The sequence below is a fragment of the Schistocerca gregaria genome, chromosome 2 (assembly GCF_023897955.1).
Source record: "Schistocerca gregaria isolate iqSchGreg1 chromosome 2, iqSchGreg1.2, whole genome shotgun sequence".
NCBI lineage: Eukaryota > Metazoa > Arthropoda > Insecta > Orthoptera > Acrididae > Schistocerca > Schistocerca gregaria.
Window position 1 is genome coordinate 535125925 of NC_064921.1, and position 23394 is coordinate 535149318.

The following is a 23394-nucleotide window of genomic DNA, read 5'->3' on the forward strand; positions in this document are numbered from 1 at the left end:
TGGAAGAGGATGTAGATGAAGATGAAATGGGAGATATGATACTGCATGAAGAGTTTGACAGAACACTGAAAGACCTAAGTCGAAACAAGGCCCCGGTAGTAGACAACATTCCATTAGAACTACTGACAGCCTTGGGAGAGCCAGTCCTGACAAAACTCTACCATCTGGTGAGCAAGATGTATGAGACAAGCGAAATACCCTCAGACTTCAAGAAAAATATAATAATTCCAATCCCAAAGAAAGCAGGTGTTGACAGATGTGAAAATTACCGAACTATCAGCTTAATAAGTCACGGCTCCAAATACTAACATGAATTCTTTACAAACTGGTAGAAGCCAACCTCGGGGAAGATCAGTATGGATTCTGTAGAAATGTCAGAACACGTGAGGCAATACTGACCCTACGACTTATCTTAGAAAATAGATTAAGGAAAGGCAAACCTACATTTCTAGCATTTGTAGACTTAGAGAAAGCTTTTGACAATGTTGATTGGAACAATCTCTTTCAAATTCTGAAGGTGGCTGGGGTAAAATACAGGGAGTGAAAGGCTATTTACAATTTGTACAGAAACCAGATGGCAGTCATAAGAGTCGAGGGGCATGAAAGGGAAGCAGTGGTTGGGAAAGGAGTGAGACAGGGTTGTAGCCTCTCCCCGATGTTATTCAATCTGTATATTGAGCAAGCAGTAAAGGAAACAAAAGAAAAATTTGTTGTAGGTATTAAAACCCATGGTGAAGAAATAAAAACTTTGAGGTTCGCCGATGACATTGTAATTATGTCAGAGTCAGTAAAGGACTTGGAAGAGCAGTTGAATGGAATGGACAGTGTCTTGAAAAGTGGATATAAGATGAACATCAAGAAAAGCAAAATGATGATAATGGAATGTAGTTGAATTAAGTCGGGTGATGCTGAGGGAATTTGATTAGGAAATGAGGCTTTTAAACCAGTAAAGGAATTTTGCTATTTGGGGAACAAAATAACTGATGATGATCGAAGTAGAGAGGATATAAAATTTGTTGACATCGAGTATAGATTTAAGTGTAAGGAAGTTGTTTCTGAAAGTATTTGTATGGAGTGTAGCCATGTATGGAAGTTAAACGTGGATGGTAAATAGTTTGCATGGGAAGAGAATAGAAGTTTTCGAAATGTGGTGCTACAGAAGAATGCTGAAGATTAGATGGGTAGACCACATAACTGATGATGAGGTAGTGAATGGAATTGGGAAGAAGAGTTTGTGGCACAACGTGACCAAAAGAAGAGATCGGTTGGTAGGATATGTTCTGACTCATCAAGGGATCACCAATTTAGTTTGGACGGCAGCGTGGAGGGTAAAAATCATAGAGGGAGACCAAGAGATGAATACACTAAGCAGATTCAGAAAGATGTAGGTTGCAGTATGTACTGGGAGATGAAGAACTTGCATACTATAGAGTAGCATGGAGAGCTGCTTCAAACCAGTCCCAGGGCTGAAGACCACAACAACAACAACAACAACAACAGTACGGTGGAAGCTGCTCCTAAATAAGCCCAGTCAGTATGGAGTTGGACGCACTGTTCTGGCAACCCTCAAATCTGGAAAACAGAAGGCAGATTGTTTCAGTCAAGGAATGCTATCATGTGAACAGAAGACTGAATAGTGCACGCCACAAGGATCAGTAATGGGCCCCCTCCTGTTCCTAGTTGTTGTAAATGATGTAAGCTCTCATGGATAGTTCTTGAAATTTGTGGATGACACAACTTTTTACACTCAGAAGACAACAATGCCAGCAAGGCCCAAGAAAAAGCAGATGATTCATTTGATGTGACAAAAGAATGGTTTGTTATAAAGAAAATCAAAATCAATAGAGAAAAAAATGTAAAAACTGATATGTGGAATTTTTATTCACCATTGATTATTTTACAATGAAACAGGCTTCATCATTGTTGTATAATACAGGTTTTAGTAATACATGTGGCTGTATAGCAAAAACATAAACTGATATCAATTAACTGTAGTATACATATTAAGCACAACAATAATAATATACGTCACAGGAAGATTTCTAAGAGCTAGTGTCCATACTATGAAGTAGTATAGTACAGATACTGTGCAGTAATAATTAGATAGAGTATACAGGACATAATTATACAGAACAAAGAAACATAATTATACAGAGCATAAACGTACCGCGTAATGATACAGTAGACTATGTGAAAATTTGTTGCACGTTCTCCTCAGGCATTTCAAAGAGTTCTTTAATATGGTAAAATGGGTGATCTGGTAGCCAGCATTCAATTTTAAAACTTTTTAGACCCATAGACTGAACATAGACTGGTAATTTGTTGAAAATTTTGAGTGGGTTCACTTTCTGAGAATTTTCTGTTTTTGCTCTCCTGTGACCTGGTATATATAAATTAGCCCTTGCCTTGGTGTTGTGTTCATGAGCTTCTCAGCTAGCAGCAAATTTTGAAATATTATTTTTAATCTAGAGGACAGAGACATATAAGTATACAATTGTTAGTATTCTGAGCCTGGAAAAAGAGGATGTGAGTGCTCCATGTGTCCTGTTTCACACATTATATATATAGGACTTTTTTTGTATTTTTAAAATATTCTTGTTGTGATGGGAATGTCCCCTACAATCAGACCATATGACATACATGGCTGAAATACTCCAAAATATGTCACCCTCAGGTACTCCAAGCTCACTAAATCACTTAGTTTCAAAATGAGGTATGTCACTCGAGTTTTTTTTTTTTTTTTTTACATATGAGTTTGATATATTCTTCCCAGCACAGTCTGGAGTCAGTGTAAAAACCTAAAAGTTTTACTGACTTATTTCCTATTTCATTAGACTTTCACATTAGGACTTGTTGAGTTTTATAGGGATTATACAGGAGTTGGTTAGCTCAAACCAGTCCAAAACTGTATCAAGAGTTTGTTTTGTTATTATATTCAGATCTGAGATTCTCCAATGTGACTGATGACAAAGTATACCTAAACTGTGCAAGGATTGTGAAACTTCTGGGGTTTACGCTGGGCAGCAAAGTCACTTGGTAAGACCACTCTGCACATGTGTGTGGCAAACTGTCATGAGTCATATACCTCCTTAGAAAATTGAAACATGTAATAACAGATCAGTACCTCGTTGTTGTTTCACAACCATATTACCTATGACCTGTTAGTAAGGAGCCAGTCTGCAGGCTGCAAGAAAGTATTATTGCTATAAAAAAGTAATAAGGTCATAACATCAGGTAGAAAACAGGAGCACTGCAGGCAAAAATTAACAAAATTTTGAATAATAGCTGTTCATAGCCATTATGTATGTTTGTGCCTCCTTCGCATTAAGGAAAATATAGATTCCTTCAACAAGAGGTATCTTATACATGACCATAACACCTGCAACTAGGAGAGCATTAACGTACTAACCTGTCAATTGTTTGAAACAAGATATAGCTTTCTGAACATTACCCTGAGAATGTTCAGATCATTACCCATGGAAGTGCAGATCTTTGCCACTGGAGTTGCCCAAGAAAAAAATATAAAGAGACTTAAAACTACGTCTGCTCCACTCCATCCAGGAATTTGTTTACTGTGAAAAATGTGAATAGATCTGCTGAACTTTCTCCAAAATGAGTGAATCTGTCAGAGAACTCAAAATGCATACAGTAAAACCCTTTTTTACACGTTTCATCAGACTGAACCAAAAAAGTGTAAAATTTGGGAAATCATAGGAAACAAAACAAACAAAATGAATGAATTACGGTTATGGTCATTCAATTTATATTGTTCAAAATATGAGATTAGAACAATTTAAATTTTGCCTATTTAAAGAAAGTCTGAAATAATTAATTATTTTTGTTTCTTTCTAACAGTAGTTAGCTCTACTTGTCTTTCCACGGTATACAAAGCATCAGTCACAAAGACAGTGGAAGAGTGGCAAACACAAATGCGAACATGGGTTTTCCTCTTCATAAAAAATTGAACACAGCAAGGCCAGTAAATAAAATAATAAGTCTTACTTCAATGTGAACACACACAGTTGTCTAACACAGTGGAAAAAAATACTGCCTACCACACGAACGACACAAACCCTGATCTCCACGTGCTAAAGTTGTGCAGGTGGATCCATAGCCACACATATGTGAATACTTGATCTGGACTGGGCTGATGTGATGTGGCAGACCAATAGACACAACTGCTGCGTGAGCTTTGAGGTATGTCATCTGGTGATGCCACATGTGCAATATTTGTCATCCACTTTTGGGATATATCCCAATATTTGCAGCCCATGCATCTTATACAAAATTACTTGTCTCTGCATCATCTATGTCACTTTGGATGTTTTTAAATGTTTATAAGAATCGCCTTGTATATAGATGACTTTCCAGTCAATTCCTGGGAAAAAATTATTTTTTGTTGACTTCAACATTGTAAACACAAATAAAACATCAGAGTTTCTGGTAGAGGAGCAAATGTTTACAATTTGTTAATATGCAATAACCTGATATTTAATATAAATCAAATGAACAGTAAGAATTTTGTTTAAATATGGCAAATAATAATGTAACATTAAACATAGTTGATGACTTTATTGGTTGTGTAATTAGCAGGTGCTTTGTAGCTGCATACGCACACACACACACACACACACACACACACACACACACACACACACACACACACTTATTCCTTTGCTATAGGACTGTTGTCTAGGGAGCAAATACATACAATGTTGACATCATTTTCTAACTTCAGAAAAGGAGTAATAAAAGCAATAATAACAATAATAATAATAACAAAAATAACAATGACAGGATTCCTTGTCAAAATTAATTAACGAGTTGGTGACTTTAACTGCAAAATCTGAGTAATTTACCATTGTGTTATGCAGATTAACAAAAATTATAACAATAGCTAAATCAATGATAATGGAACAAGAGCCAGTCATAACTTACTTGTCATAAGAAATAATTTAAAAAAGTATGAAACAATTTTATCTAACAGAAAATCAAGCTGTAAAATTAATTTCCTAAGCAATAAAAAAAGATAACTCAATCCAAGCAAACAATGGAAACACCAGGTAGGAATATCGACAATGTAGGAAAAGACAGATTGCCACCTACTGCAAAGAAGATATGTCAAGTTGCTGACAGAAACAATTAAAATATACTCTGTCTCTCTCTCTCCCCCCCCCCCCCCCCCCCTTCTCTCTCTCTCTCTCTCTCTCTCTCTCTCTCTCTCTCTCTCTCTCTCTCTCTCACACACACACACACACACACACACACACGCACAAGCAAGCCACCTCACACACACACGACCACCAACTTCAGAGTCTCAGGCCGGAATGCCTTGTGGCCCGAGATTCTGGAGTTGGCAGTCGTGTGTGCGTGAAGTGTGCTTCTTTTACTGATGAAGGCTGTGGCCAAATGCTACACGTGAGTGTCTTTTAATTGTGCCTGTCTGCAACTTGACGTGTCTTCTTTGTGGTGTGAGGCAATCTGTCTTTTCCTTCATTGATGATATAACTCAATCTCACATAATTTTTTTTAGAGAAAAGGCAATTAAATTGTAATTTTTAAGTAATACATACTATACAGTATATGCTAATTTGGATAGCCTAACATAGAAGTTGGTAAAAATGTAACATAATTGAATAATAAAACACCTCCATCACTCTACAATACTCTCTTTCAGTATACTGTTTTTTTTTTTACCAGGAAGTGGTATGCCAAAGATCTGCAATGGAAAACATGAGGGCATCCTATAAATAATTCCCCCAAATTTGTTGCGTCAAATCTCTTAATGCCATTAACATTATACAACTTTATTCTTCCTGTCAGCATATTTGCAGCCCTCTGCCATGATAGGACTCTGAATTGTAGCACATATCATGTTGGTGTGAACGTAACTATGTTGATTTGTGAGAAACAGCATGCTGTAATCAAGTTTCAAATCCACATAGTTTATCCACAAATGGACACTCTCTTCTTTACTGTGCCATTACCAGACAACACGTGAGTGCTGTAACGTCTGCAACAATCGGTTGCCTTGGATTCATTGTCATCGATCATTCTCCATGCAGTCCTGACTTGGTTCAATCTGATTTTCATATGTTCCCAAAACTTAAGGAACACCTTTTAAGACTTCACTTTGATAGTGAGTGATGAAGTGGGCAGGCAGAGGTGAGGTTGTGGCCCCATCAACAAAGACAAACATTCTACAGTGATAGTATCAACAAAGGGGTGCTTCCTTGGGTGAAACGTGTTCATCCCCAGGGTGACTATTTTGAGAAAAAAATACATAGACATGGAGAATAAAGATGCATAATGTTAATAATATTTGCTTTATTTAAAAAGCCATAAGAGTTTTCACATAAAAGATACAGAGGCACTAATTTTCTGCATGCCCTTCTACTAATCATCTTTCATGAGTGGCATGAGTAAATTGTGGTCTTAATGTCAGCTGAAAGGACACATGCATAATGTATGACTATTGTCCAATTAAAATTTCTTGGTAGTTAACACTTAATGTGTTGGAGCTGTTTTCCTCCAGTCAGAGCATCCAACTTCATGTCTGAACCGTTTGCTGTTGCCAAACTACCACAACAGTTGGTCAGTGCACTTCCAATTCCTTGTCTGGCTTTCTTTCATGCTTTGGTTGGACCCTGAATCCTGGATCTGGCCCTTTTATTTTGTATTTCATCACACATGATAAATGCAACAAAAACAACACAAACACACACACGCACACACATATAATTGCAGATATTGAATTGCACTAGATAAGCTTCACACAATGTTGTGTGAAGCAGAATTTTTGAAGGCTACAAGTCCGTGCTGCAAATGGGTCCCCAGAGTCATAAATACAGGGTGTTTATAAATGAATATTGGGGTTTTAATGCTTTATAATATTTATTATATAATTATTTATTATATAAGTTATAAATGATATGTCAAATGAAAGAGCAGCTCAAACAGTTTTACCAAGACCCTTATAAATGTTCAATGTGAGCACCATTTGTTCCATGGCACATATCAAGTCTATAGCTGAGTAATTCTCAAACATTGATAAGTGTGTCTTCAGTGATTGTAGCAACAGCTGCTTCAGTCCAGTTTCTTAATTCAGGCAGGTCTGCTGGTAGTGGAGGCACGTACACATGATCCTTGATGAAGCCCCAAAGGAAAAAAATCACATGACGTTAGGTCGGGTGAAGGTGGAGGCCATGCAAACCAAGCCCTGTCATTGGGCCCCTTGCAGCCTATCCAGCACTTGGGTACAGTGAAGTTGAACAAACCCCTTACTTTGCTATGCCAGTGAGGTGATGCACCATCTTTCTGGAAAATGAAGTTCTCTGGCTCCTCTTCTTCCAACTGAGGGAAGAGCTATTGCTCTAGTGTATCAAGGTAAGAAGTGCCGTTACAGTAAGTTCACCAAAAACGAAAGGCCCTCAAACTTTCCGCCAGGATACGGCATTTTAGGGGACTCTTGTTGTATTTGTACCACCTTGTGAGGATTTTGTGAGCCCCAGATGTGCACATTGTAAGGGTTAACATGTCCACTTAAGTGAAAGGTCAATTCATCACTGAAGACAACATGAACCAGAAAATTTTCATTGTCATGAAACAACATTTCATTTGCAAAGTTTGCACTTAATCCATGGTCTGCCGGCTTTAGAGCCTGTAATAACTGTAAACGGTAAGGACGTAGTTGTATACATTTTCTTAAAACTTTCCAAACAGCCAACACAAGAACTTGTAATTCATGACTAGTCTTCTGGACTGATTTCTTTCGGCTACAAGTGAACAACTCTCTCACTCACTCAACAGTCTCTTCACTAACTCTTGGTCCTCCTATGCTCTTCCCTTTACAAAGGCACCCAGTATCTTTAAATTGATGATACCATCTACGAATGTTATTATCACACAACCTAACTTCAGCCGAACGTATGTTGCACAGTAACTACACATTTCGGTCTTTGCAAACTGCAAAGCACAAAACGCTTTCTATTCACTAGTCGCCATTTTCGCTACTACCACTGTCTAGCGGATTGCGGTGGAAATATCGTGCGCTGCGCATACACACTGGTGCCTAACACAAATGTTCGAGTTGCTCTTTCATTTGACATATCATTTATAACTGTAAGTTTAATGTAATAAATATCATAAAGCATTAAAACCCTGAGATTCAATTATAAACACCCTGTATAACATTCAGTCACCACTTAGTGGTATAGCGCAGTGGTCAGCATTTAAACCTGAGATGTAAATGGTCCTGGGTTCGAATCTCATTGAAAGCAGCAATATTTTTTATTTCTAAATCTAATCAAATGACTCTGATTACTATTTTTATTCAGTTAATTGGTTTAATTTTAATTTTATTTATTTATAATAATTTTCTGTACCATTTTCATAACTGTGTTGGCTTTTTTGATTTAGTCTTATTTTTCTTCCTGCCCTTCATTTTCCATTTGGTATCTGCCTTTGTTCTCTATAATTTGCAATCAAGTACCAACCATGACTGCTCATTGGTTGGAAATTCAGCAGCTTGTGTAGCCAATGTGAGGACAATTTCAGGTTACCAGTGATAGTGAGAAAGTATAGTTAGCATTTAGTGGTGAAACTTAAATTTTTCTGTCTTGTGTTTGCTTGTAGAGGTTGGCTTTAATCACGATGAATAAAGTGATTGTGATTTTAGTTTTGCCACAGATTGTTGATCCCCATTTTCTCAGATACATTGCTTGCCACGACGTGGTTAAGGTAGGACATGAGTTTAAATTCAGGGCTACGAAACCCATAGTCTGCCACAGTTCACTTAATATCCAGCTGTCAACAGAGAATCTTGCATTTATTCATACCTTGTGGATGACACTTCCAACATAGATCTGATTCACGCAATAACAGGATTTGTGAAGTGAACCATTGTGTTTGGCTGTCACCTATAATCAAGCGGTAACCAGCAGCCGATGTGGCAACACTGTAGTAGCAAATGACAGGCATTAGTTGTCAAGTAACCTTAATCAGATTATAGTTAGAAGATGTGAATGAGTAGTGTAACATAATTTGGACTGTATCAACTAACTTATTTGCAAGTTATATACATGTAAATTATCATTATACACAATGTATAAGTCCTTGTGAAAGTAACTTGTACGTATGAATTTGTTGACATTCAGTTTTTAAGTTGTTATCTTAACCTGAAATGTCAGGTATTATTTGAAAGTGACGTGCCAATGAAAAAGAATTATTTAACTAGCTGGTTGATCTTTTTCTCCATGACTTTTTGTCATTTTGTGATTCCCTTTTATAAACTTTCACATGCTCATCCCCCTCTCCCTTTTCCTCTGTATCACTCTCTCTCCCTTTCATTGTGGGTTTGTGGATATGTGACTTTCAAGTTATTTTTATAAATTATTTAAGTATCCCTCACTTTTTACTTTAGAATGAAATATTAATGTGCTGTTGAAATGACTTTCATTGAAAGGCTTATACTGATCATCTGATTTTAGTCATCTTTTATTTTATTTGATTATTTTACAGCTCAGTATCATTCCATATTTGGTCGCTTACCTGTAGAGGATCTTAAATTTGCCAGTACCTTTGCAAAAGCATTTCTGGAAGCTGGAAAAGAACTGGGTTATTTAGTAAGAGATCTCAATCAGGAAGAAGCTACAGGTATTTCAACCTTCACCGATTTCATTGTTTTAATATGTCACATATCAAAGAAAAGTTTATAGAAACTGAATATGATTTACATCCAGGTTTTATGCTGACACAAACAACTACTGACCATGGAAGGAAATGCAGTACAGCCAGAGCATACATCAGTCAGTGTTCTCGAAACCTACAAGTCATCACAAATGCCATTGCGACAAAGGTATAATAGATATTGTGGAAATGGCCACCCACCCACACACACACACCCACCCACCCACACACACACACACACACACACACACACACACACACACACACACACACACACACAGTGACACTACATATTTATTAATATTTATCCAGACAGATGAATATGGAGTGTGAGGATTGTAACTTAAAGGGAAAGAGAAAAGGAAGGTGTTGCATGGAAGGAGAGGGGAGACAGGTAGGTGTCTTTCACTAGTGGTGAAAAAATTAGGACTAGTTTTAACTACATTATAAAATAAATGACAGAAGTAATGGAGCATTAGTGAAAGAGAGGAATTTGGATGGAAGGGGGAATAATATATGGGGGAATGCAGAACACAGTGTCAGATCCAGGAAAGAACAGTTTTCATACTGACAGTAGAGGAAACCCTGACTCTATGTGCACTGAATAGTTGTGGTTAGAAGCAGTGAGTGCCATCAGATTGATGCACAGTGTCACAGAGCACTGGCTGAGTGCTTACAATAATAACTCACACATCACCACTACTGCAGCAAGTGTGACACATATGTGAATATCGTGCCATTTGACTGCTCCAGCCCCTCATCAGAGGCTGCTGACTGTGAATGGTGACTCAGTCACCTGCAGCTGATAGACAGTGGCTCCTGGAAGGCAAATGTACTTTATATTACTGTGCACCAGCTCTAGCCAGCAGTCTTGTACATGTCACTAAATGGTATTGTATTACCTATGTTTAAACTGTCATGCTGTGACCAAATAAATAGTCGATGGTTTCATACAACCATGAATTTTATTGTCTGGAGTTAGAACACCTGGCACTGAGGAGAACTTTTGTGTGCTCATCTTGACTCACTGTTTTTTCATGGAACTTCTCCATGGAGGTGGTACTTAATCACTTCTCCACCAGCAACAACTAATATTACAGCTGCATCGAAAAAACTCATGGCTATGGTGACTGCTAGGTGCACCTGTTGCTATTTCTGTCTTACAGTGACACTGTTCAAGATTGAGAAGCTTATGAAAAATGGCTCTGCCACCACTTTGTTGTATTTAGGACACTTCTAAGGCTTTGTTTTTATCGTGGATTTCTCCTTGCATGTACCAGTTGTTGCGTCAATTGGCCCCTTTATGGGAATCAACTCCACGTTGCTTTCATGAAATGTGTCATCTGTTATGTTCTTATCATTGCAAGTGAACACATGTCATTGCCACTCACATAGAAGTTTACTAGTGCCGCAAGCAGTCACATCAGTCTTACTGGGCTTGGGCAGCAGAACTACAGGTTTTGAGCCATTATTACTAAAACTTCCAAATAATATTATGCAGTCTCCATAGTTAGAAATATGATCATCTGTCTGGTACTTGATAAGGAAGCTCACCAGAGTGCCCTCCACTGTAAGGATGTGCCCTAAACATTGTTCACTCCATTTAAGTCTCCCGTGCTGCGGCCAACCAAATCGAAGTTTGAGGGGTGTCTCAGTCATTGATAGTGAGCCACATCTGTGCATAGCAATGGGCTCACTGAGTATAGAGGATGTTGATGCTATGTAAACCAGGAAACCTGGCCACAATTGACAGCCTCATTGGCACCAACAAGGTCACAATGCAGCACTTCTGTCACGTCCCTCTTATTTTGTGCAACATGAGACAGCTACATGCTCCAGGCAGTGGGTGTTGTGCCACGACTATCACAAGAAAAGCTGCATTGCATCAGTTTGTTGTTCTCAGCCTTCCTCAGAACAAATGGACTTTGACATTGATTCTGTTTCATTATTGTCTACAGATCAGAATAAGCTCTTTATTGAAGTGTTTATGCCGAATAAACCATAATCCCTGCAAGTGGACAGTTTCACTCCTCAGCTCTCAGATGTATACAAAGCTGGCCTCCATACCATTGATTTCTGTCAAATGCCATCTGTTAAACTACAGTACATAACATATTCCTGTTCTTGATCATTTACTGTTGCCAAGACTGAGAAATCTGTCATCCATTCTATCACATATTTGGTTGTTAATAATCCTCATAGTGAGAATTTGTTTGGTTAGATGCTTTCGTTTCTTTTGACTTTTCTGTTACTGACACTGTACATCTACTGTCAGATCATATTCCTTATCAAGACTTAGGTTCGTTGTGTTCTGAATTTTTGGATTTGTTTTTGAGGGATTAGGGTGTATGAAAAACTTCACAGTCCACATCACACTTAAACCTTCAGCTCAGCTGTGTTATTGCTGGGTGTGATCCTTACCTGTGTCCTTATGTGAACAAGTTAAGTCTGAACTGGATCGGTTGACATCACTAGGCATCATTCACCACTTTTAATAAGTGAGTGCAATTACTTCATTGGTGGTTGTCAAAAAACTGTTGGGTCAGCTCTGACTTTGCAGAGACTTTAAAGTTATCATCAATGCACAGTCTGTTACTGACACTTACTGTGCCTTGAACTGATGAATTACTTGCAAAACTGGCTGGGGATCAATTCTTTTGCAGGATTTACTTAGCTGGGGATCAATTCTTTTGCAGGATTTACTTAGCTGGGGCCTACCTGCATGTTCCATTAGTGAAATACGAAAATAATTGCTTGTTGCGACATGTGTTTTGGTCCTTATCAATATCAATGTTTAATGTTTGGGGTGGCTAATGTCCCAGCTATTTGCCAATACTTTTTGGAGCAACTAAAAGGGAGTACGTGGCTGGCGACCACGGGGTTCTGAGCCTAGTCCTGGCATTGCTTCCACTTCGTTATGCCAGGCTCCTCACTTTTATCTTTCCTATTTGGCCACCCGTGGCCAACTCTTGTTCTTTTCCGACCCTGATGCTATTAGGTTTCAAGGGCTAGGGGTCTTCCATTTCCAACCTATACTTCTACTGTGCCGAATATCTCCCGGGATAAGGAGATTACCTTCTATCAATTGCCAACGACCTTCTAGGAGGGTGGATGAGTGGCTAGTAGGAAGGGCACTCTCTTGCCCTTGGGGTGGAAAACTGCTCCTAAAGGCGGAGGAGCCACAAGGTGGCCAATGGCATAGAATGGAGAAAGCAACGGGAAACCACTCCATTAAAGACCCGGGTGGGTATCCCAAGTGTCAACAGCTTATGATGGAAAGCTCTTTGGTTAAATTCTCCGGAGGTAAAATAGTGCCCCATTCGGATCTCCAGGCAGGGACAACTAAAGAGATACCAAAATCCAAAAGCATTAATGTAAGAAGGATAGCAACATGGAATGTCAACTCACTTCTTAAATGTGGTAAAATGGAAAATGGAAATGAAACGAATGTATATTGATGTACTGGGAGTCTCAGAAATGAGATGGCCAAATACTGGTGACTTTTGGTCAGGGGATTACAGAATCATACACACTGGAACAGCACAAGACAATCCCGGGATTGCAGGAGTGGGAATTATCCTCAATAAAGAGATGGGGTTAAGAGTAAAAGGATTTGTTCAACATAGTGAGAGGATAATTTATGTCCGATTGGAAACTAAACCAAGAGACACAATCATAATCCAAGTATACATGCCAACTACGAGGCACGAGGATGATGAAATCGACATGATGTATGACCACCTTGAAGAAGTAATTGGCAGAATTAAAGGAGCTGAAAACCTTGTCATCATGGAAGATATGAATGCCATTATTGGAGAAGGTAAAGAAGAGGATGTGGCAGGGAATTTTGGATAAGGATTAAGAAATGAAAGAGGGGATAAACTTGTAGAATTCTGCCAAAGAAATAAACTTTGCATTACAGATACCTTCCTTAATCATCATCCAAGAAGAAGATATACTTGGAAAACGCCTGGTGACATAAACAGATATCAAATTGACTTCATATTAGTGAAGCAAAGATTTAAAAACCAAGTTAAGGACAGCAGATCATATCCAGGCTGTGATGTGGAAAGTGACGACATACTCGTTATGATGAAGACTGAACTAAAATTCAGGAACAGTAAAAAAAAGAAGTACGTGTAAATGGGATTTGACAAACCTGAAAAACGAAAATACACTGAAGCACTATCAACTAGAAACAGACAAGAAAACAAATACACAGGGCCTGCAATGACATCCAAAGCAGCTGGGAAAAAATAAAAACTGGTATTTTAGAAGCAGCAGAAGAAATAATAGGAAAAGAAAGGACAGAGAAAAGGAAGGAATGGATCACTAATGACCTACTAAATATGATGGAAGAAAGAAGGAAATTAAAAAATTCTGTGAAGAAGGAAGACCAAGAGAAATACAAGAGTCTGAAAAATATTATCAACAGAGAGGCAAAACAAGCAAGAGACAAATACCTTGATGATCTCTGTATTTCAGTTGAGGACAACATGAGCAAGGGAAATTTTGACAAGGCCTTTAAATGTGTGAGACATTGCTTTGGAGACAGAAGAAACAAGTATAGGACTGTGATGGATGAAAATGGCAATATGTTGGATGACGATGATGAAGCTGCAAGAAGATGGAAACAATATATAGGAAAACTGTACAGCGGACCAAACCTGTTTGAAAACATCATGGAAGAAGAAACAGAAGTATATGCACACAACATAGGTGAACCTATATTAAAGGAAGAGTTTGAACTAGCTCTGAAAATATTGAAAAACAGCAAATCGCCTGGTACAGACAATATCCCAGCCGAATTTCTGAAATCTGGAGGAGCAAAACTGAATCAGGAGTTGTATAGTCTTGTTTTCAACATGTACGAGCAGGGTACAATTCCTACAGACTTTGAGAAGGACACTATGATTCCCATTCCAAAGAAGGCAAATGCTACAAGATGTGAAAATTATAGGATACTCAGCCTAGTTACTCACGCCTCTAAAATATTAACCTCAATTATCCTAAAATGCATAGAACAAAAAGTTGAAGCTACACTCTCCGAAGACTAGTTTGTATTCTGGAAAGATCGAGGAACCAGAGAAGCCATATTTGCTCTAAAACTAATAATAGAGAAATGACTAGATAAGAACCTGAAAACATACATAGCTTTCGTAGATGTAGAGAAAGCCTTTGATAATGTTAAATGGGATAAGATGTTTGAGGTACTCAAAAAAGTAGGAATAGACCATAAAGATAGAAAAATTATATGGAATCTGTACAAAAACGAGACAGCAGTTACCCGTGGACGGACAAAACAAGAAGAGGTGCAGATACGGAAAGGTGTCCGACAAGGCTGCACACTATCCCCTGTTATATTTAACGTATACATTGAAGAGGCGCTGAAAAAAGTAAGGGAAAATTCACAGACAGGTGTAGTAATTCATGGCCAACGAATAGACATGATAAGATATGCCGATGATATAGCTGTCCTGGCTGAAAGTGAAGAGGATCTTGTAGCCCTACTGAATATAATGGATAGAGTTATGGGTGAAGAATATAATATGAGAATTAATAAAGCAAAAACAAAAGTAATGGCATGCGACAAAGATCAAGTGAAAGTCCAAGTTCATGTAGGCAATGAACTGCTTGAACGAGTTGATAAATTTACTTATCTGTGCAGTAATATTACCAAGGATGGAAGGAGCTACACAGAAGTGAGAAGTAGAATAGCTCAAGCAAAGGCTGCTTTTAACAAGAAGAAAAACATATTAACATCTAAGAGCATCAGCCTTGAAATCAGGAAAAGATTTTTGAAATCATATGTGTGGAGTGTGGCATGCTGTGGGTGTGAAACATGGACTCTCAGGAAAGAGGAAGATCAGAAGCTAAATTCTTTTGAAATGTGGTGCTATAGACGCTCAAAATAAAATGTATCGACAAGGTCACAAATGAAGTGGTTCTGGAAAGAGCAGGTGAGAAGAGAAGCTTCAGGAGTTTCATTGTTAAAAGAAGAGTGCAATTTACAGGCCATCTATTAAGACATAAAGGACTCCTGAACACAATCATAGAGGGATATGTAGAGGGAAAAAGGCCAAGAGGAAGACCACAGCTCAGGTACATGGATCAAATCGTGAAAGATGTGGGATGTAACACCTATAAAGAAATGAAGAGAAAAGCTGAAAGACCCACAGAATGGAGACAAGCTGCCATTGTAGCTGTTGCAAACCAATCCTTGGATTGACCACTACAGAAGAAACAGTGGAGGTTCTTTGCTGCAACAACTATCCTGATGATATTGTAGTGATGGACACTACGACAGAAGAACACTTACATATCCTCCATTCTGTCTTTACAGTTTTGCAAACCATAGGCTTTACATATAATCTTACTAATTCATAATTTTTTCAATGTGCTTTTGTGTATCTGGGTCATGAACTTTCCAGATAAGTTGTTAGACCCCTGGAACACCATGTTGCTGCTAAAATGGTTTTGACTCGTCCAATAGATCTATGGGAACTGCTAGTGTTTCTTAGTAAAATAGCACACTGTCACAGGTTTCTTCCAGGTGCCATCACTCTGGCTCACTCCCTGCACTAGTTGCTTCACGAAAATATTTCTCTCCAGTGGTCACCAGCCTGTGAACATGCATTTGTGCAGCTTACAAACAAATTATGCTCTGTGCCTTGCCTTGCAGCTTTCCAACGTGGGCAACCTAGTGCTTTTGTCTCCAAAACACTCAACACAGCTCAGCAGCACTATTCACAAGTTGAAAAATAAATCCTTGTGATCATTTATGCTATAAAGAAATTTCATGTATTCTTATACAGTACAAAATTCCACTTAGTCACAGGCCATAAATGTTTAGTTTCCTTGTTTCATCCTTCAGTTTCTTTACCTGTCAAAGCTACTCATTGCCTTCACCATTGGGCCTTATTTTTTTTTTTTTTATTTGAGATATAATTGAGATATCCATTTCCACCCTACATTGCAGTACACATTGTCTTGGCTGCTAATGGGGCCCAATCCATTGTTTGATCAGGAAGAACTGTTGAGTTTTCCTTTTGACACAGAAGCAAGACAGACTATTGATGATTTCCCAATTACTAGTTCCAGGACTGCATCAGCAGTAGCTATGGACCCAATGCTTAAGCAAGTTGTGTTCATGATACAACACAGGTGGCCTGACAGTCAACGGGGCTGGGCATCTGACTCATTGTGAAACTTCTATGCTCTCTGTCATGATCCATCCCTGTAGGATGATGTCATTCTCTTGACAATGGAAGGGGGTCCTCCACCTGATGTGATTCCAGAAATGTTGGCTAGGGAGGTTATCAACCTGTTACATAAAGGTCATTGGGAAGTCTCCCACACTAAAATATTGTAACGTCAGCACACGTTCTGGCCCAGTATTGATCGCAAGGTGGAGCTCCTGGTCACAACATACCTCAAGTGCTCAAATGGACAAGTTGCCCCTGGAATTGTTTCTCCCTTTCGCCAGCACTCACACTACCTTGAGAATGAATCCATATTGACTTTGCTGGACCTGTTTTCAGAATCTTTTTGGTTGTTGGTTATTGACCTTCCCTGAAATTTCCTTTCTTTGTTTGTTGTCCATCTATCACAGCAGATGTTTCAGTCAAGGCGATGTCAGAAATTTTTTCTTTTGAACGTCTACCTTGTATGGTTGTTTTGGACAATGATCCTTGGTTTTTTGCTCAGTCAGTGGCATCCGCCATGTCACCGCACCTCCCTCTCATCTGCAATCCAGTGGTAAGTGGTCTTTCAAAACACAAATGCGCAAATATATCATGGAATTTCTGTGAAAGAGACCGCTATACTCTTTCTCATTTCTTACAGAGTGACTTCAATCATGGGCATGAGCCCGGCCAAACTCTTCTATGGCTGACAGCTATGTATGGTGGTCCATCTCCTACTGCTGTATAGGCATCTTGCAGTGCCACTGATGTCACAAAAGCAAGACAACTATTGATGATTTCACAATTACTAGTTCCAGGACTGCATCAGCAATAGCTGTGGACCCAATTCCCAGAACTCCAGTTCAGACAATACACACATTGGATTCCACACATCATCCCAGTCAGTAAGGGAGCCATGTGTTCATGGCACAGACAGACGAGCACCTTGTGGTATGTCAGTAGACTCAGTTGTGCCCTCGGGTGGGCGCTGACACCTCTCTGCAGACCACTGCACCAATGCCTCTTCCATCAGCAGTGCTGTTCACTGTGGACAGCACACCATCCAGGCCATGCCCACCCACCCTCCCAACATGATTTCTGGCTGCTCTGTCAGTGGCCAGGCCCCATACAGCCAATTCAGGTTGACCTCTATATGCCCCTGTGGTGCCTTTTCTCATGATGGGGGGGAGGATGTTGCATGTATACTGGGACTTCATAAGCACAACCACAGGCACCTCCTGTACCTGTGCAGGAACTTCTGATGCTGATGCAGGTGCCTCCTGCACCAAAATTACCACTGGACGCTATGGCTCCCCAGCTCACTTTTCCTGGCATTGAGTCCAATGTTGACATGACCACTGCCCCTGGGGTAGGGGGGTCTTCAGCTTCTCTCCTGGAGTGGGAGGAAAACATGTGAGACCATGCTCGCACCATTTCTGCTCCTACTCGCTGGTCCATGCACACCAAGAACTGTTTGCACCCAGGAGTATGGATGTCAGTCATCAGTGCATTGCAGAGAAGCTGTCATCTGATCACTCTTTGCCCCCACCCACAAGGAACGAGGAGTGTAGTAACCTAAACATTACTACACCTCTGTCACCACTAATGTGGCGTGTGTCACACATTCGAATATCATGCTGTTTGGTTTTTCCAGACCCCCACCAGATAATGCCAGTCATGGACACTACACAGTTGCCTGCAACCAATAGGCAACAGCTCCTGGTGGGTAAATGTTCTTTATATTGCCAAGCACCTTGTCCAGCTGGCAGTCTTGTACATACCACTAACCAGTATTGTACTACATATGTTTATGCTGTCAAACAATGCTCTAATAAATAGTTGTTGGTTTTTCACGAGCATATCTTTTATTGTGTTCAGAGTTAGTGGACTTACCATTTACTATCTTGGACCTCGTACTCTCTCTGATACTTGGCTCTCCATCTTTGTGTCCCCACACCAGTAGAAGGGGTGCAGGTCTCTCAGCCGGGGATCTGAATGATCTGTCCTCCTCCTTTCAAAGCTTTCGCAACCTATTCCTCTTTCCTCTGTGAAAACGGAATGAACAGTTCTAAAAGCTAGTGTAAATGTTTCCAGTTTTTTATGTTTCTGTTGGCAGTACTTAGTCCAGTCCTGTCTCCTTGTAATATTGTTGTATACTTTGTCTAATTCTGCTTTCCTGTAGCTTTTCCTTCTTGCTGGAATGGAGAGAACATGTTAAATGAATGAATGAGTTATGGAATGAATGGAGGATTTATTTATTTATTCCTGTGATTCAGACTGATAGCATGCTTTGTTAAATCAAAGTTTATGCTCTGAAGTAATTAAACTGTTGTTACCTACATCACAAGTAGCCGTATTTCTTAAAAAACTTGTATAACAAGTAATAATGTTGTATAAATAGGACTCCATATTTGTAGATGTAAAATATTTTTTGAAAAATATTATTGTAATTAAGTAAACATTAAGATAAACACCAGTTGTATGATAAAACTAAGGAGGCAGCAGCATTTATCAAAGTAGCAGCTGAATTACTAATTTACTAGATTAAATCTAGATGGAAATAGTATAAATATCATTAGCAGTGCAGTGATAGTTTGTTGTTAATATGATATACAAATTAATTTTATGTGATATCTTTCTGTATGTTATTATATTTCTTGACTCACTGCATGTCACAGAAGGTTCTCCTCTTTGATGGGATCTGCAGGAGACAGTGAATGAATGATAAAAAAATTTCTCTGTAAGTTATGTTGTACTGCCATTGTATAACACTCAGTTTTTTTAGTGCGTCATTAGGTCTTCGGTCATGAATTAAAATTAGCTAAACAGTATGCAGTCAGTCATTTAATGTAATTGTGTAACTGTTATTTTGTAACTTGAGAATTGATTATATTAATTTTTCATTACAGCAGTATTACGAAAAGAGATTGGCACTCTCCATACAGAGGAGGCACTGAATCACAGGTATGCACAATGAACATTTAAATATTTAGCAGTGTTGTGATTGCCGCTCAATGCCTCCTCTATATGGTGAGTAACGATCTGTCCTTTTTATAATATTGTTGTTATTCCATCCTGACTCATTTTTTATTTTTAATTACGTTTAAATTATTTCAGATATTATTCAGAATGAAATATGAAGCAAATGCAGTCACATATGTGCAGTCTAAACAGAACTTCACTGTGAAGGCTCGCAGAGGAATTGTTTTATCTGCTGGAACTATTGGCTCTGCAAAACTTTTAATGTTATCAGGAATAGGACCAAAGAAACACTTGGAAGAAAATATGGTAACATTTGTCTATTTTTTGTGTGTACACTTAAGCAATTGTTTTCTTATAACATGTCTGAAATGAAGTCCAGTCTCTTTATCATCTCATTGGTATTTTGAGGTTTATCTATGAAGTAAGAATTAGTAGTCATTAAAATTAAAAGAAAATAAACAAAATACGTTTCTTAACAATGGAATAAGAAACAAAATAATTCACCATATAATGAAGATAATGGCCAGCTGACAGTTACATGAAAAATAATTTGACATCATAGCTCAGGCTTTGGACTTGCAGTCTTCACCAGAGCACAAATACAGAGGAGCATTTTATGAGTTCTGCTGCCTGACTGTGCTAATCAGCTTCTCAACTTCTCTCTTATACAATTAGATGTTGTCTTTATTCATTCCACTGTATGTATTCCATTGCATATTTATCAGGAAGCTTTTACACTATCTGTTTCCACGTATTCCATTTTCTGATTCATTTATCATTGAAAATACTAGGCAGTGTCTCACTTTGTCAGTGAGATGTGGTACATAAAAATGGGTTCAGATATTTCACTGCAACTATGGCTTTACTGGGTAGCAAAGGAATATCTCTATCAAATAATAAATATGAAGAAAACACCTCTTATCAGGTGGCATTAGGTACAGCCAGAAATATAAGATGGCTCACATGGTAGCTTTTGGAGAATTGTTATAGCCCATGCAAATTACAGGAAAGGTTTGGAAGAAGCGAGACTATCAGGCTATTTAGGAGGAAGGGCATCCTGGTGTCTTGGCAAAGCTATATACAACATAAAAAAGTTAAGGCAGATTACATAATGGATTAATTTCTATTTCATATTGTTCTGTTGCACTAGCATTGTCTTGTAGATATTGTCACATAATGACCACACTCAAGTTCAAATCTGAAAGTAGGGTTGTCAATGAAATACAATACTTAGCACTGAAAGTACATTTACTAAAAACTCCAATGTACAACAAGAACAGAACTGAACTCCTGGATGAAGAGTGAAGCTATTCATACGGACATCAAGTGTTCCAAAATGCTGCTCATTCCAAAGTAAACAAACATAAGATACTTCAACAACCTTCCAGAAATGATAAATACTAAGTAATGTATGACTGCTGGTGGCCATGTTTGAAATAGCAACCTCCAGCATGCCAGCCAGCAACGTCAACCATTACTGTATAATAAACTGTCATGAATTAAGTGATGCAAAGACTAACTAGATTTTGTCCAGTTGTTTATGTAAAGGAAAAATTTAAAACAAAATTATAGAAAGTCAAAAATCAGCTAAAAATATTGAAGTGGAACACCAGTGAGCATGTGAATTGAGTCAATGAAATAGCAGATAGACTAGCCTCATTGTTGATGGAATTTCCATGGAATTCAACATAGGTCATAGTTTAGCTTACAATATATCCATGATGGACTTGGTTATAGAAAATGTGTACCTGGTGGGTACTTAGGTATCTCCCTGACAATAACATTGATGCTTATGAAACAGGTGTCTCAGGGACACTTGAGCCATTATGCACATGAAGAAGATGCTTGCATGGTGAAATTATGGCAGGAGATATGCCTTCGCTACTATAGACTAAGAAGTAATCAGAGGACTGGAAACTCTCATTATCACCAGTTAAAAACAAATTCAGGATACTGGTATCCACCAGGAATCTCATGCTGACAATCTTTAGAGATCTCAAGAGGTTTCATCTACATCTACATTTATACTCCACAAGCCACCCAGGGGTGTGGCGGAGGGCACTTTATATGCCTCTGTCATTACCTCCCTTTCCTGTTCAAGTCGCGTATGGTTTGCAGGAAGAACGACTGCTGGAAAGCCTCCATGTTCACTCGAATCTCTCTGCATTCGTGATCTCCTCGGGAGGTATAAGTAGGGGGAAGCGATATATTCGATACCTCATCCAGAAACGCACCCTCTTGATCCTGAAGAGCAAGCTACACCGTGATGCAGAGCGCCTCTCTTGCAGAGTCTGCCAGTTGAGTTTGCTAAACATCTCCTTAACGCTATCAAGCTTACCAAATAACCCTGTGATGAAACATGCCGCTCTTCTTTGGATCTTCTCTATTTCCTCTGTCAACCCGACCTGGTACAGATCCCACACTGATGAACAATGCTCAAGTATAGGTCGAACGAGTGTTTTGTAAGTCACCGCCTTTGTTGATGGACTACATTTTCTAAGGACTCTTCCAATAAATCTCAACCTGGCACCCGCCTTACCAACAATTAATTTTATATGATCATTCTGCTTCAAATCATTATGTACGCATACTCCCAGATATTTTACAGAAGTAACTGCTACCAGTGTTTGTTCCACTATCATATAATCATACAATAAAGGATCCTTCTTTCTATGTATTCACACTACATTACATTTGTCTACGTTAAGGATCAGTTACCACTTCCTGCACCAAGTGCCTATCCGCTGCAGATCTACCTGCATTTCGCTGCAATTTTCTAATGCTGCAACTTCTCTGTATACTGCAACATCTTACATGAAAAGCTGCATGGAACTTCCGACACTATCTACTAGGTCATTTATATATATTGTGAAAAGCAATGGTCCCATAACACTCCCCTGTGGCGCGCCAGAGGTTACTTTAACGTCTGTAGATGTCTCTCCATTGAGAACAACATGCTGTGTTCTGTTTGCTAAAAACTCTTCAATCCAGCCATACAGCTGGTCTGATATTCTGTAGGTTCTTACTTTGTTTATCAGGCGACAGTGTGGAACTGTATCGAACGCCTTCCGGAAGTCAAGGAAAATGGTGTCTACCTGGGAGCCTGTATCTAATATTTTCTGGGTCTCATGAACAAATAAAACGATTTGGGTTTCACATGATCGCTGTTTCCAGAATCCATGTTGATTCCTAAAGAGTAGATTCTGAGTTTCCAGAAATGACATGATACGCGATCAAAAAAAATGTTCTAAAATTCTACAACAGATCGATGTCAGAGATATAGGTCTATAGCTTTGCACATCTGCTCGATGACCCTTCTTGAAAACTGGAATTACCTGTGCTCTTTTCCAATCATTTGGAACCTTCCGTTCCTCTAAAGACATGTGGTACATGGCTGTTAGAAGATGGGGCAGTTCTTCCACGTACTCTGTGTAGAGTTGAATTGATATCATGTCAGGTCCAGTGGACTTTCCTTTCAGTTGCTTTTCTATTCCTTGGACACTTATTTCGATTTCAGCCATTTTTTCGTTCATGTGAGGAT

The 23394-nt window shown here is 38.8% G+C and overlaps 1 protein-coding gene across 1 annotated transcript in view; it reads left to right on the top strand.

Annotated features, from left to right (window-relative positions):
* The window catches only part of LOC126330639 (glucose dehydrogenase [FAD, quinone]-like), a 182340-nt gene that overhangs the window by 94683 nt on the left and 64263 nt on the right, over positions 1 to 23394 (top strand). The window contains exons 4-6 of the mRNA XM_049996382.1: positions 9520 to 9654; positions 9741 to 9856; positions 19989 to 20159. Of these exons, the coding sequence (XP_049852339.1) occupies positions 9520 to 9654; positions 9741 to 9856; positions 19989 to 20159 (422 nt within the window). The remainder of the gene's footprint in view (positions 1 to 9519; positions 9655 to 9740; positions 9857 to 19988; positions 20160 to 23394) is intronic.